Source organism: Pezoporus occidentalis, unplaced genomic scaffold (genome assembly GCF_034315485.1).
Source record: "Pezoporus occidentalis ecotype Australia unplaced genomic scaffold, CSIRO_AGI_Poc_V1 ctg215, whole genome shotgun sequence".
NCBI lineage: Eukaryota > Metazoa > Chordata > Aves > Psittaciformes > Psittacidae > Pezoporus > Pezoporus occidentalis.
In genome coordinates, this window is record NW_026914018.1 from 382328 (window position 1) to 399124 (window position 16797).

Here is a 16797-nt window from a genome sequence, read left to right on the forward strand (position 1 = left end):
AAATGGTGATCTCTTCTGAACTGTTTGAAGATGTTTTCTCATGAGGAAAAGGACAAAAGCACAGATAACAGATCGTATACAGGAAGTCTGTCCATTTATTTCAAAATTGGAGATTTTATAAAATAAATTGGAACTATTCAATAGTAAATACTATTCTTATTATGTCATAATGGTGTCTAAAAACATTTTTTTTTGTAGTGTACCAACTATACAGAAGAATATATTTCTTTCTCACAAAAATTAGCTTTGAGCAACAAAGTGCAAACACTCAATACATACCGACTGAAAGCATTCAGAAGAAATGTATTTGAAAGTACATTAAAATGCATCTCCTTCAGTATATCTTTTAGTACCACTCAAATCCTCCAAGCATTTGTTCTCATTTAAATAACTATCCTTCTTCACCACTTGCCAAAGAGAAACATTTATTTTAAATACCACATTCCTTATGAATTATTTCTCCAGGATAAGAAGTCCCTCATTAGCTCTTTAGCAAACTAGCATTCCAGAGTACACTTTAAACTGGAGAACTTTAACAAGAAGGGTAAAAAAGTTTATTCAGCTTTTTATACAGCAGAATACAATAGCACAGTGGTATGCCTACTAAAATGTTTTATTTAAAACAAAAGAAGTCTAATTTTTATGACAATAAAAATATACTTATTTGACCTGTGTTATTTGACATAAAAAGGTGACTGCATTATTTCTCTCAAAGAAAATGAGCAGCATAGAATTTGAAAGTGACTTGATTTAAATCAAACTGGTAATTTCTAAGTAAACAGCAGTGATTTTCTCTTACAGTCTTAATAATGGCCATTAATCAGGATCTCCCTGTACAAATTGGTCCCCAGACACAGAGCAGATCTATTCCATGAATCAAGGAGATTCCAGGAAGGCCCAGTGAAAGTAATAAAACTACTTGGGGAATAAAACATTACCTGAACTAATACAGCAGTGAGGGCAGGATCGATCCTTTTCTGGAATGGTAGGTTTTAGTATTTCTCACTGAAGTAAAATTATTTGTATTGTTCCTTCTAACCTTTTCATGACAAAAGAAGTATATTGATCACTTGAGGGCCCATTTTATGTTCAGAGACATTCCCCTCATGGTTAGAAAATACTACAGGTCTCATTTTCCAATATCAGCAGAAGCAGCTGCCTGGAAAGGAGTCATCAAAAGTGGCACTGAGGTGGAAGTAAGTTTCCCATGTATAACATTTAGAGGAGAGAAGAAATATTTTGATGTTCCACAATTTTAGTTAACCCTGAAATGGACATGGCACTTGAAAATAAAAGGGTTAATTTTTCACCCTTTGTTAGCTCTGGAGTCATGTCAAGCAATGGACAGAATAAGCAAGCCATCACATTCAGACTGTGACTTTTCCAAATCATTTCCAAATCATACATCTGCCCCTCATTCTCTGCATGAATAGCTTCGTGATCTTGGGGTGGCATGGGTGGGAACAAGCCATACTGCAACTCCTGTTTAGATACAGACCTGGAACGTGAACAATCCTAAGTTGGGCAGCTGTAAATTAGTGTTATCACTGATATGTCAAGGGGAAGAATTTGATGTTATTTACCTGACAAAAAAAACCTGCAGTGTGGAAATAACAAAACTTAAGGGTTTTTTACTTCTATTGAGGTCCACTACCTATGAGTTCAATGGAAAACAGCAAGCAAACTATTATCAAGGTAAGAGCTTTCAGCTGTACAGGTTTGGGAACTTTAATGGCCACATCCCAGCCTATAACCTCACCATAATCTTCCAGCCATTTGTTCCCTGCTGCTCTTCTCTTAATAGAAACCGGAAGTAGCTGTTAACTTCCTAAAAGAAAGAGAGGGTTGATCCTGCAGAATTTAGGCAAACAAATGCTATTTGTATACTGGGGTTAACTGAAGTCGTTGGCACTGTGTGTGTACATTGGATTTGAGGGGATCCTGCACTAAGGGCAATGCAGAGGCTACAGCTACTTCCTGGCCTGTGTTATCAACCCCAGTTTAAGTTCCCTTGAGGAAAGATCCTGTAGTGTCTGCTTAGCACACAGATGTGTTGCACTGACTTCCACAGAAGTAGACGAGCTGAACACATCACTAAATGCGTTCAAGTTTGCGCTTGGCAAGAAGGAACTCTTAAGTACTTAAAGCCAGCATAAGTGATAATGCACTATTATAACTATTATCTTGTTAGACAGCTGAGTATGATCCCAAATACATTGGTCAAATTAATCTTCTAAAGCTCTGATTCTGTGGGGATTGATGCAGAAAACCCTAAAAACCAGAATCACTGGGTATTGCATGGTACCCCTGTAAATTCAGTGGAACACTACTTGCATAAAGAAGTTACAGCCAGTCTAGTGGGCTGGAGTAAACCGAGAGTCTCCAGAAGATGTAGAAGATTTAAGTGTATTTAGACACCAAATACCAACAGGTACAAATTTCAGCCTCAGGAAGTTTTAATGGAAGAAAGTAGCTTAATCACTCAGTATACTTTGCAACTGTAGCTGAAAGCTTAGTATCACAAAATAACATATTGCTATGCAGCTTTAAGAATCACACAATCATATTCAATCATTTCCCACATTTTTCAAGTTACTGTTCATTAGAAACTCTTCTACTATTTGCAGTTCCAGTTTTCAAATGGATGACACAATCGATGCATAGCTTAATGTTCATTCTCACAAGTTGTAATTAATAAATAATCATATCACATACACAGAATTTTATAGTTACTCTTAAAATGGTTTTACATTACTATTAAATATATAGATAAAATAATCAGTCATATAAAAAATCATTTTTAAACAGCTGAACTCCCAAGCTTTGCATAAAATTCTGTAGACACATTCATTACAATCTAGAAACTCAATAAAAATACATTTTAGAGCTCAACCATCAAAAATATTCATGGCATGGAAAAGTGATTGTCATTTTTTACTGTAATCTGTGCTTGCCCTATCTTTGCACTGATCATTTCCTAAAATTTGGCAAAGGCTGTGTTCAATTTTTTGTAGATTATGTGACTGTTTAAATTATTTCTTGAACTCTAAGACATCTGTCCCATAATTTTTAGCAGGGTTCTGTCTTCAATAGCATATTTTCCTTGCACTTCCAATAAAATCACAATGAGACATTTTGCAGTTAAGTTACATGACTACAATAACATTGAACCATCCAGCATAGTTGTCTCAGTCTTTAATGGCACTTCTGTGAACACAATTCTTTATCCAGTGATCCTCAAGCACTTCCTGACACACTTCACAATACTCTGCTACCCACACATTTCTTCAACAACAATGGATTTTAGAAACAGTTGTAACAGATCAGTACCCTTGTGTATCTGAATTTGATGCTAAATCAAAATACCAAATGCAGTCAGTTCAAGTTCAGCATTTTCCAAAAACCCAGACAAAAATACAGGAAAAACTTCCTTATTCAAATGTATGTTATGGAAAATGGATTGATGATGGTTCATCCACCAGTCTTTAAAACCTGCACTACTTCAAGCCAGTCCTCTAGCCAGCAAGTTAAAATAGGCTTTGCCGTAGTGAATGCTTAACAATCAGGCTTTTAGACTGTTAGCTCAGAATAGGACACAAAGTTTGACAACAAGAAATGTTTTCAGAATAGGGCACTTACACAGGGCCTGGATCTTGCACTGTGGAAGAAATGCAGGCTTACAAGTCAATGTAAGTGGGGGAAGCTGCTGTTTACGCAGATGCCATTTTTGCAGTGCAAAGTAATGGCAAAACTCATGAAGAGTACAGTCTCTTCTTATGCACAGTTGAGCATACCAGTATAATCAATCTTAACTCTTTACCCTGGATATCCTTACCTATGGGAGAGCTGAGTGAGGTCCACTGCCTCTGTTATAGCAAAACCACAAACAACCCCAAATATGGAAAGCAACTTTCAGTCCAAATTGTGGACCAATTTAGTACTTTTTTGATCTATTTTGTATGGAAGAAACAATCTCCATTTCTTAATGGGATAGGCTGGAAAGCGTACATGAGTTTAAATATTGGGAGATGATGATCAAGACAATTGCTGGATGCTGTTTGACATTTAAACTGCTCATTTTGCTGTTTCAGTCACTGTTCATCAGTGGGAGGTAAGAAAGAAAACCTTGTTGTTTCTCCCTCTTGGAAGAAAATACGGTGTAATGAAATTGCCAGCATCAGTGCATTCCCATTCGCTTTTTCATTCTTTACGGATGACAGTTGTTCAGATGAGACAGCCAAAGACCTCTTCATTCTGATTCATTTTCATAGCAAGAAGAAGACAGAAGGGATCTTACTTGATTAACTTTGATAGCTGTAAAGTTCCACGAAGAGTCTGTAATCTAACCCCAGATAATCTCTGCTGAAGATTAAGAAACATGGAAGAACCAGAGAGGCTCAGAAAGAAGAAAAAGGCTCAGAAAAATTTGTCATAAATGAAATGAGCCTTTGAAGAGTGGCAAATAATGAAGAGCTGTCAATGCTTTTGCTCTGAACTAACATACATTGCTACTTGCTGCTATTAAATAGCTGCTGTACCTCAGCCTGGTGTTCACTGGTTTTCAGATTAAGGATATAAAGTTTCTTGTATTAAGTTTTATTCTTTCAGAGAAAAAGTACTGGCCCTTCAAATGTTATATTTTAGCCTACTTCAAGAAAGCATCTTGAAAAATTCTAGTAAGGTTTTCTTTTGGAAGAAAGTAGCACTGTCGTCTTCAACAAGCACAAACAGGTTCATGCATCACAAAATCAGATTACTCAAAATAGTGAAAATTTTCATCAGCAAAATGAAAAACTTTTTTTTTTACTTATGTTGATTTACACTGAATTAAGTTGGGAAGTTTGGCTCTCTTCCTTAACAAGCACAAAAGATCTGATTTTTAATCTCTAGTCAACAGTGACAGGGCAAAATAGGAAAGATCCCAGTTTTATATTGACTGAAAGAGGATCAGAATTTTATCTTCAGTGTTCAAGATCCCCTGCCATGCATTGCTGCTACTGAATTCTAACTTGGAAGAAAAATCCCAGGGAAACAAAAAGCTTATAAAGAACAATGAAGTGTGATGGACAGTTAGGATTACCCCAGCAGGTAACATAACTACAAACAGGTTTTAAATACCTGCAAATAAATTGCTATATATCTGATGTGTCCCAGTCCCAGGTACTTTAGCTGAAAACTAAGCCAGGGCAGAGATGCACCTTATGCTAAACCAAAATATGTAAAACTTCTACGCATATGTTCTAAATTTCTCACAGTGTAAATTATGAAGCCTCTCATTTTATGAAGCACAGTCCAACTAACCTAATGAATTTTCAGGGGGAAGCAGCAACACGATGTGGTCTCATAAAGCATACTATGAAACTAAAAATGTGCTGATGCAAAACTATGACTTCACTGTAAGTCACACAGAGAAAAGTTACTGCTATTAAACTGAATTTGAAAACTTCTCTTTTATCCTGTAATGCATGGGTACACCTTCTCTGGTAAAAATCCTAAATCAAATTATCCTAAAGTGATCATTATGTGGAAAAAATTACAAGACGCAGAAGTGGCTCAACAGTGTCCATGGACAAGCCATAGCAGTCTATTCAATTGCACTAGAAAGTCAATACCGGCTGTCAACATTTCTCCATATTTTGTTTTACATATGTATTTTTTTTTCTCTATTGACTTTAGCACTCAAGGGATATTTCTGATCCTTTTACCATGCACTTGCGACTTAACAGTAGCCTCAGCAAATTAGGTTACCTATTATTTTTTGTATCATCAAGAAAGAGAAGTCTTCACATATCTGGTAAATAAAAGCAGCAGAGAAAAGGAAGCAGAAGCAGCCCCAGAAGCAGTGAGGTGCTTAAATAAAAAAGAACCCAAACCAAAAACCCCAAAACAACAACAAAAAAAAAAAACAAACAACCCTAAAACCCATGGTATCTGTTCCTGATATATTATTAAGCTTCTTGAACATCTTCCCAAAGATGGCCATCAGTAACATATAAAACATCTATTTCTTCAGGTGTTCTCTACAGAAGTTTCTGGGCTAAGATTTCCCATATGATCCCTCCCTAAGAAGCAGGTAGCATGTATGTTCTTCACACTTCTCTACACCCAACTTATTCCTGCAAATTAAACATAACAGAAGGTGCAGAATAAAAATCAATTTAAGTCCTAAAAACCCAAACTCCCCTACCCAAATAAAACCCTTAACCTGATTTTGTTGCTCCACTGGATTGCCACTGGAATTGTAATCAATTCTCGGGGTGTGTTCCACCACCTGCAGCTCCGCTCTGCCTCTAGGTCTCTCAAAGAATTTCACGGAAAACATGATAAAACATTTCTATTCAGGTGGCCTGATTCATGGGCAAGTCAACACTACCCCTCTTCCACAGCTGTCAGGCCCTACATAAGCAAATGAAGCCAGAAGAACAATTTTTGAAGACTAGAGCTCTGAACTGTTTATATTTCTACTGATAAATATCTGGTTTTATTTAGCATCTTATAAAGCAAGGCACAAATGTACAAAATTGCATCTACTAAATCAGGTAATTTTTATATATATTTACACAATTATCATAATATAAAATGTGCCAAGACACTGTCATAGCACAACAGTAGAGGAGTTGAGGACAGCCTGATAATAAACACAAATACCAGGTCCTACATTTCTGTTTGTGCTTCACCCGAAGGAACATATTCATATGCAGATACACAAAGCAATCCAGACACCATCTATTACTTTTTCACACATCATAGAGCTCAAACTTTGTTGCTAAGAAGCTGTGGAAGGAGTAAAAGGCAGTAGGCCAGCACCCAGAAGAAAATGATGAAGTAGAATAGCTCTGGCTGCTCAACAATTGTAATTTCATGAGTTGGTGCTGGAGTCTCACTTGCTTCCAAGTCCTTTTTCTTCCTGAAAACAGGAGAGAATTTGGTAAAATGCAGGGAAAAGAAGAAAACTCCTCTCACTGTTAATATTTAGTGTAAAGATCAAAGGCCGAGTAAAAGACATCCCTTTAATGAACCATTTCAGTATAGTCAGTTGGTGTCCAAGCTAGACTAGAAAGTGCATAACGGGCTTCAGCAGTGTGCTCTCTTAGGAGCCAATGTACATAGCCATTAATCCTCTGAGAATCCCAGACAAATTCTCAGGTATTTTAAATACATGCTGTTACAGTACAGTTGTTTGATCTAAGGTGATTTCCATCAGTTAAAAAGATGCCTTTTATATCCAGAACAGTAAAGATAGCTGTGGGCAACACATACCACACTTTCACAATACTCATACACTATATCTGACTTGATACCTTTTCCTGAAGCCATCTACTTTCAGAGGTACCCATGTCAGACACCAGAACATTAAAAAAAAGTAAAACTAAGGCTTCCAGAAACCAACTAGCAGTTGGGGTTTTGCAGGACAACTCCAGAATTCCAGCTTTCCAAAATTCCAGGTGCGTTTCATAAGGGCAAAGCTTGATGGACTCTGTCAGCCCACTGAGCTCTCACAAAGGCAAGAAAAGGACTGACTTAAAAAGGCACAAGATGGTACACTCATTTTATGATTTTGTAATACTATAGGGATCACCCTCTGGTAGACTTTTTGTAAATCTACTTTTGGAGAAAACTGGTTTTTGCATGTTTTAATGAGTCCTTTTTTCTGGCTTGGGGCATCCTACTTGCTCAGCTGTTATACTGGATATATACCTGAGTATTGCAAAACACTTGCTCGATATCAGCAGTCTGCAAACAGGCATAACTGTGACACATATTCATGCTTGTTTTTTTTTAACAGAAGCATAAGTGAGACCAGGATGCTGGATCCCAATAATATTTTCTGTGTTTTCTGCATTTAATGCAACCATTATTTTAACTAGAAGTTCTGGGAGGTACTAACCAGTATCAGCTGAGAGGGGAAATCTAAAGCAATCCTTTTTTCTTATAGATATGTAAGTCCTAATACCAAAGGGACAGACATTCTGCATGCAGGATCCATCACCCTAAATCTAAACTAAACACACATACAAATTATAAAAACTCATGTGTGCTCTAACAGAGGCCAGAACTCCACTGAAGTATTGTATTTCCTTAGCACTGACCACACTAAACACTGTCTAGACAGTCTTCCAAACCAGGAAAGAGTCATCACTGTCTGAAGACCTCACATTTGAAATCATCCCACTTTTCTTTGTCTGAAATATCCACCATGTGGGGAAAGTGCTGACAATCTTGCTTAGACAGCTGAAGCTTTCCTCTCAAGTCAAGATAAAGCATTTTAGCCAAGGGGGAGATCAAGCAGTAAAGAAGTTTTGTACCTTATACCTATGGGAAATATGGGCTCTGAGCCATTACACAAGACATGAAGTCAATCTCTACCATTACAGGTAATATCCTTTTGTAGCATTGTTAGAAGTACCTAGTAGTTATGGATTCCATGCAAAAGGCTTCTCTGAATAAGAACCACTCACCTGATGATCAATGGATCTTCACTAATACCTGTCATCTTCTGCTCGTTTACACCATAGGTTTCCTTAAACAAAACAGGAATAGATTATATAAAAAAATAAATAAATCAGCATCTCACAAAGATGGTAACTGTGTGTGTGTGTTTTATGCACAGTAAGTCTAACTTCTGCTCAAATAAATTAAAAGTGTGCTTATAAATTTATTCCCTGCCAGGACATCTACCACTGCAGTCTGGGTCACACACAGAACTGGAAAAAAATGTGAAATAAGATTGTTTTTTTCCTTTCAAGTGCTTTCATTCATCTGAAAAGGTTTCCTCATTCATATATATGTCAGTAGCTCTGACAGCACTGCAAAACTAAAGCATCTATGTGAAATCTCCATTTCATTGAACATTGGGATGCTCAGAGTTTTATTTTGTGCCAAAAAGAGCCATATTCCTATCCATGCTGAGCATATCTGGATTACTGATGCTGTCCCTCCCTTCTGATTTAGAAAATAGAAACTCCAGAGCTCAGTTGTATAGTGTGTTCTCAAGAAACCAGTATGAATTACATCTGCCATTGAGGATGCAGTTTCACATTACAAGCAAAATTCTTCTAGGGTTAGCAGCTCCTATTGAGATAATACAGCGCTACTGTGAAGGAAAGGGAAAGAGCCCAATCTTTCATTAAAAAGTACACCTCAAAAGACACTCAGCATTTTTGCAGGGCTGTGACCAGCACACTGTCGAACATGCAAAGAATGTACAAACAAAACAAAATTCGAGCAGCAAATCAAGGCAGCTTCAAAGAAGCAAAGTGGTTAGGACAAATTAAGCCTCAAAGTTACAATACACTTAATTGTAGTATTAGCTGTTTCTTTGTGGGTTTGTTCAAGGTTCAATAAGGTTCAGTTCCATATATTTAGGAGAGTTCAGTAAAGCTTTCCAGCTATGCCTGGTTTTGGCACTAAAATTATTAGAAGTCACACGGCTTTGTATTATTACAGAGCTTTCTATATAGAGTAGACTCTTTTCCAGTATGTGAATTTTTTTGAGTTTAAGAGAAATATAGAAACAGCGATAGGCAGATTTCACACACTTACCTCCTCAGAAGTATTCGGAGATCTTTTTCGGAGATAAATGTTGGAATCACCATCACTGGTTCTGAAATGTATGTAAAAGCAAAGTTTTTAAATTCATAAAGCTAAGTTTTGTTTGTAGTTCAAAGACAGCCACTGCAATTGCACATGCTAGTTTCAAACTATGCAAAACCACAAACATGCACTGTAGCATGTATTAGAATATGGACTTGAATTTATCAGTAATATAAAAAATGGCTTTAGGAAATCTAACCCACAATAAAAAATCCATATGCTCAAATTGCAATCTTTTCTGAAAAATGGTATCTGATATGGTTCTTCCATCTTTGACATCATTGACATCTAAGTGAGAATATACCCCAGGTTTTATGGATGTCTATAAATAAAGAACTGACAGACTTTGTAGGGAACAGAGAGCTTGAAGGAGACAGTGGGTTTTTCTAATTCTCTCAAATTCATTAGACTGCCACAGTGATACGCATCAACAAATTACAGTTCATGTCCCACTCGAATACATTACCTAAGAACTAAATTAAAATGTAAGAGGGAACAGAAGAATGGAGTAAAATTAACTTTACTGGGCCTGGCTGGGGTGCAGTTAACTTTCAGTATAGCAGCCCCTGTGTAGCGCTTGTATTTATAGCTAGAACTGTGCTGATAACACACCAATGTTTCAGCTATTGCTGAGCACTGCTTGAACAGCACCTCGGCTGTCTCTCTAACCCCCTGCCTCAATGGCCAGTAGGCTTAGTCTGGGCAAGAGGCTGGGAGGGGACACGACAGGGACAGCTGACCATGACTGACCAAAGGGATATTCCGTACCATATGATGCTGTGCTTAGCAACTGAAACTAAGAGAAAAGAGTAAGCTGGCAGAGGGACACACACACGTTATTAAGGCCGTTTGTCCTCTGAAGCAACCACTGTGACTGTCAAGGCTCTACTTCCCAGGAAGTAGCTGGACACTGCCTGCTGACTGGAAGTAGATAATTTTTTTTTTCTTGTCTCCTTCCGCTTTGCTTCCACATGTGGCCTTTGCTTTTTTCATCAGGTAATGAGGCAGACTGCTTTTACCTCAACCCATCAGTTTTTCGCCTTATTTTCTCCTCCTATCCTGATGGGGGTGGGGAGAGAGAGTGGGCTGGTGCACACCTGGTGGCCAGCCAAGGTCAGTCTACCACAAGGCTGTTCACTTGTTCACAGACAGAAAAAAATTCTAACAAATATCTGTTGGAGTGAAGCAGTGTTACGCTTCTTCATAGTGTCATAATACACATAGATTATTTCATCTATGTTACAAAAAACTCTTTCTGTTGGAAAAACAGTTGTAACACTGCCATGTTCAAAATGCATGGGGTTCCAGTTGGGTTTTGTGTAACAAAGTTTGCATAGAAAACTCAAATCAAGTCCCATTGGCAATAAATCATTCAACATGTTTAAGAGAAACAGAGGAAGAAGCCAATGAGTCCCAGTACACTGCTCCTAAGAGAAGCCTACAAGAAACATCCAGCGGACAGGGAACACTCCAAAAGACCAGGCATTCATACCAGTTAGGTGCATTTAAGACAAAGTTAATGTGAAATACCTGGTCAATTCCTGACAAACAGCAATTTCTTCCAGTTTATCTTGTGACAGAATAGTTGTGGAAGCTTCTGAGATTTGCAAGTCTTCTTCTTCTATCATGTCTTCCTCTTCTTCCTCCCCATTACTCCTTTCTTCTGATCTCTTTATGTCTATTGATAAATCCTCTACATATTCTACTATGTCCTGTTGGAATTAAGAAACATTTTGCATTAGACAACAACACTGATTCCCCACTTTTCCAAGTATTTTAGTGGTGCAGCCTACTCAGATGCTAAATTGCATGTAGTACAAGATTGAAAGAAAACAAAAAGCAATTCATTTCTTGAAAGTCATTTTGGATATATGCAGCTATAAAGCATCATCAGTTCAACATACATACAATTAGTTGTAAGTTCTTTTTTATGTAAGGAATCATGACATGACATGGCTCTTTGAAGTAATCTGCTAAAACTTTTAACTCTATCCTGAATCTTTGAAGCTAACTGCAAATTGACTGACTTCATTACTCTAGTAAGTGTCAGGACCAGAACATGCCCAGCACGTCTACGCAACACATAGAGTAACATCAAATAGACACTCATTCCTAAACAACACTATCTAAAATTACTACACTGGAAAACATGTAAGACAATTCACAGTAAATGTCTGCAAGAACAGCTGCCTAAATCCAATATACTGAATAGTTACCAAAAATCTCCCATCCTCCTCCTTCAGTATAGAAAAGCCTTCATTTTACCCATGTAATTTATCCTACTCAAATTAGTTTAAGTTTTTGTAGGGAAATTTATTTGGATTCAGCCCAAAACTACCTTTGCCTATATTCTACATCAGCAATGTTACTTTCTGTTCATCTCATTACAAGTTATTAAAATACCTTTGTGGTAATCTTTGTGCGTAAGTATTATACAGGAGCCTCAAACTACTTTAATTATAATTAAAATTCACATTTTTTGCAGTACTCTTAATATTAGGAATTACTCTATCTTTCAATATCAGAACTTCCCAGGGATGTGCAATTCCACTCATTCCAGTAGAGGGCTGTGGCAAACAGAGTTACGGGACAGGAAACCAAGTATATGTTACATATTTCTACAAAACGTGGCAAAATTAAAACAAATGAAAACCACTAAAGTCAGATGTGAATCCCCCATATACACACAAAGAAACACTGGTAATAACAAAAAATAAAAAACCTCAGGATGCTGTAGAATAGTGGAATCTCGATGGTTGGTGACCTTTTTGCCATCTTCTTCAGTTTCTAACTCTTCTACTAGTAATGGCACTCCCTTTTCACTGGAAGAATTCACGTGACTGTTAATATCTGTTGTTTCCTCCTTGCCATTCTCACTTTCTGTTTCGGATGAAGGGACATCTGGCTTATTCCCTAAGTCTGTCTCTGGAGCATCTTCCTTGTGGTCCTCTTCTGGTAAGACCTTCTTGTGTAAAACATCTCTTACTGTTTCAGAAGAAGCTTTATCATTTCCAGCATCATAATCTTCAATACAGGGCTCAAGGTAAGCGTTCAAAACTGCTGATATGGGAACATTGTAATGTGGATAATAAAAGAGATCATGGGGTATTACAGATACTTTCGAAGAACTTGGCAGCACTTCAGCTGAAGACTCAACTTCATCACAGCTGTCCAGATCCTCTGGACTTTTAGGTACATCTGAGAGAGAGTCATCAGATGTTTCATGCTGTGTAGATAATTCTTGGCTTTTGAGGTCAGAACCATTCAGTGAACAATGGTTAGTTTCTATCGTCTCAAAGGTAGGTGATTGCTCTGTATGCTCATTTTGTGGAATATTCAGTATTTCCTCATTTAGAAGATGAAGAACATACTTACGTGTATCTTCTTGTTTTGAGGTATCTTTTGGTAAAAGAACAGAAGTCTGGGGTTTGCTTTCTTCTATCTTATTTATAGATTCATCTGTAAGTATACCTGAAGTCGAAGATAATGGACTTAAAGAAGTATTGGCTGAAAGGCTCTTAGTTTCATTGTCATATTCAGTAGAGGTTTCTTCAGTTAATTCTTCAGAGTAGTCTTCGAAAGAGTCAACAGAAGTTTTCTGATCTGTCAGAACAGCTGGAGAAAGGTCATCATTCTGTTTCAGTGGATCATCAGACATGCCTCCTTCACCTGGTGTGAATTTGTCACTTAGAACCTCCCAAGAGGAACTGGATTCTAAACTGACAGATCCTGCAATTTTCAGTGAGGTAGGCCTCTGAGGCTCCTCTTCAAACGTTTCCTGGGAATCACCTGACATGTGATTCAATTTCCCATTGCATTTTTCAGAAACAGTTTCTGACAGGATTCTCTCAGAGGTATCATGAATATGAACCTTTGGAGGAGCAGGATGACTCCTTTCGTGATTAACAGTATACATGTTTTCTTCACTTTCACTTAAAATCAAGATTTTACTTTCTTTTTCTGATAGTGTGTCTTTGATGTGAACATATGTGGACTCAATTGGAAGCTCCTTGTCAGGATCTGTAAAGTCCTCCTACAAGTGATGATACACCATTAAAAGACAAATCATACCTCAGATACCATTTTACTTTTCCCAAACACTACAGGAAGAAAAACTGCTTAGCCCATCATCCCATTACCTTGTGAATGGCCAATTCATGACTCACTTATTGTGAAAGTAGAGAAACCAATTTGGCAAGTCAAGAGGCTTGAACAAAGCTGAGCGTCAAGAAGCCACTTGTACAGGAAGATAAGAATGCAGACAAGGCTACTCCTCAGTTCTTAATGTATTCATCTCTCCCTGCTGCACCTGTAGTGACAACTGACATGGCCTTTTGAAACAATCCCAAACCCTGGGAATAAAATAAATCTAACAAGCCCACTAAATTCACTGTGAAATATATTAATAGAGTAGTTAATTCCATTCCAATATACTGTATTTTAAAAATGTAGTCTTTTTCTTTGTCCATTAATATGCCCACAAGACTTCATGCCAACAAATCTTACTGCTCATCTAATCTAAAAATAGTAATTAGATTATTGTAATAATTTTAATTCCAGTGACTTTAGTAATGCCCACCAATTTTATAAACTACAAAATTCATACCAACTGGAACCTTCAGTCAAGAAAGGAGAGGAAATGCCTTTCATGCAGGAGCAATCATTTATGTGCATATACTCTAGCAACAAACTTACCCAGATAGTAGAAGGACATTGAGTCCCTTAGGGATCCTTTCAAACCAAAAAGACTATGTTGAACTTGGTTTGTCTGGAACTACAAGTAGCCTCCAGAAGAGTTTTTCAACTTATGCAGACCTTTTCCCCAGTTCCTGGGACTTCCCATTTTAATTTGCATTATCTGTCTCCTATCCCTTAATTCTTTTGTAAATTTACCCTCTGTTTCTCCAAAAGACCTTTGTCAATCCCTGACACTGTCAGCCCCTACTTACTACTCAGTTCTTTGTTTCTGATAAAGTCTGCATTGAAGTCCTGGCCCTTTAAGCTGCAATGTATTTCATGCTAACAGTGAGGGCTTTGACTGCTGCACTGACAAGATCCAGCCTCTGGTATCTTGTCTCTGATATTGGATAAATTCAGATTGATTGTGGTCCTCAAACTTGAGAAGCTAGAAGTCTAAATGAAATTCAAAGTCCAATGAATCATCATAGATGAAGGGATAAAATTCAGCCTTATTTAAGACTAATACAGCAAAATAGCAGAACCCTATGTAACCAGGTTTAACTTCTGAAAGTTATAATTGCATGTAAATGTTTAAAAGCACAATTCGACATAAAGCATTTTAGCAATCACCAATGAAAGGCCATTTGACTGGATTTAACAAAATTGTGAAAAATTAAACCTGAGTTTGTGGTTTATTTTAAATAGAAACCTAGAAGATAAATACAGCAATATCTGACTTTATTAAGTACACCAAAGCAAATTAAAAAAAATGGCATGATGTAGGAATAAACACATACCGCTTCCAGCTCCGGGAGGTGTTCCAGAAACTGCGCCACATACGTCACAACTGACTGTTCATCGGGTGATTCCACCATAATATCTATGGAGACAGACACAAGGTGCTTAAGCACACATGGCTCTAAAACATTCTTGCAGAGGAAGAGATCATCAGACATTTATCCTGCCTTCATGATGAAAGAAACAGTTACAAACACTTTTCTGACAGATAAAAGAAGTACTTTTCACTGTTGATGGTACTCGAAAGAGTTCTCAATGTCTTACTCTTACCAATTTTTTCCTGCTTCCAAACACGTACCAAACCCTGATCAGGGTCCCTTTTCATCCATCTTCATACTGTCATTTATGTTGTTGTCACTAGACAGTGATCTTGTTGAGTGACAGCACAGAGGTTTATTTTTAGCAGGATGGCCCAGTCGCCTTACAGGTGACCCATGAAAGCACACATAACCAATCTTTGCTTTCAGTCATAAAAGCAAGGCCTAATACCTGTCTAGTACAGTTCAGTAAAAAACACTGCAAGAAGCTTCATTTATATACATATACGCACACATATATTTACATATATATATGTGTGTGTGTGTATGCATTGTAAAGGAAAAATCAGGAGATGAAAACACATCTGAATAGGTATCTACCCATTTTCCTGGTATGGCAGACTGATACCCTTCATCCTGGAGTGACGTTTAATGTCTGCAGACTGTAGGTCTTACAAAACAGTGCTCATGTATTGAGACACCTCTCAGCACAACAGGGTGGGGATTAATGTCCACTAGTAATGCAGATGTCACATAGCATCTAAACATTAACCAAGACCACCATACCCAACTAAAACTGTAGCAAGATCTCTGCTCCCAAGTAGTTTACAAACATGACTGGAAGCATGCAACTACAAGCCAGTACCAATTCTTTTTTATTTTTCTTATCAATCAGCCTAACACACTGATCATGTCAACAGCCTAATCACTGGGAGGTTTTTGGTAGGTATCACAACACAATATTCATGAATTCATTATAGCTTGAATGTTACCCAACAAGGTTGATGTAGGCATTTTACCTTCTGGTTCTAGGAGCCGAGGAACACCCAGCTTGTTTTGTGCTATGATGAAAGCATCCTCCAGGTTTTCTCGAGCTGATTTCTCCAGTGCTTGCTTCATGTCTACCAAAGTACAGTCTATTGCTTTTATGACAGCTAAGAAAGCAAGACCACTCCTCCAACTGCTTGTAAAGTCCTGAACTGCAACACCATACCTAAACAGAATTACACACGGTTCACATGGATGGTTGTGTTACGAAATCCAAAGAAAAGGCATCATCATTTTCAAAGCCTCCTGAAGGTTAGAATTAAGGTTGCTGAAGTTGCACTAGTCACATCTGAGATCTTTTTGGATTTTGAAACACACAAAATACCATCATAAAACACACGGATTCACAAACTGGATCAACGTGGCCAACAGCTGACATCAACCTGCCTGTAGGAAACAGCTAGTAAATACAAAGCCCTCAAGAACTCAGCAACCACATTTAACTTTCACAAAACCAAATGTCTATGTGATTCCTGTTTCTGTTGCTCTCCAGCATTTTAATACCATAGCTTGGGAAGACTGCCAATACTTAAATACTTAAAAACATAAGCATGAATGATTCACATTCTTGTGTACTTGGCCTTCTACAGCAGCAAACTCTGCTTTGCCAAATGCAAATGGTGTCAGTATATGTAGAAAC

At 37.6% G+C, this 16797-nt stretch overlaps 1 protein-coding gene across 2 annotated transcripts in view; it reads right to left on the reverse strand.

Moving 5' to 3' along the window:
- Positions 1 to 2432: 2432 nt before the first annotated feature.
- CLMN (calmin) overlaps positions 2433 to 16797 on the reverse strand; it is an 84637-nt gene continuing 70272 nt past the window's right edge. For both annotated transcript variants that reach the window (XM_062619884.1, XM_062619883.1), the window contains exons 7-13: positions 16130 to 16323; positions 15072 to 15154; positions 12317 to 13627; positions 11125 to 11306; positions 9544 to 9604; positions 8460 to 8521; positions 2433 to 6907 (exon numbers count right to left, since the gene is read on the reverse strand). In XM_062619884.1, coding sequence (XP_062475868.1) covers positions 6754 to 6907; positions 8460 to 8521; positions 9544 to 9604; positions 11125 to 11306; positions 12317 to 13627; positions 15072 to 15154; positions 16130 to 16323 — 2047 coding nt within the window. In that variant the 3' untranslated portion in view covers positions 2433 to 6753. The remainder of the gene's footprint in view (positions 6908 to 8459; positions 8522 to 9543; positions 9605 to 11124; positions 11307 to 12316; positions 13628 to 15071; positions 15155 to 16129; positions 16324 to 16797) is intronic.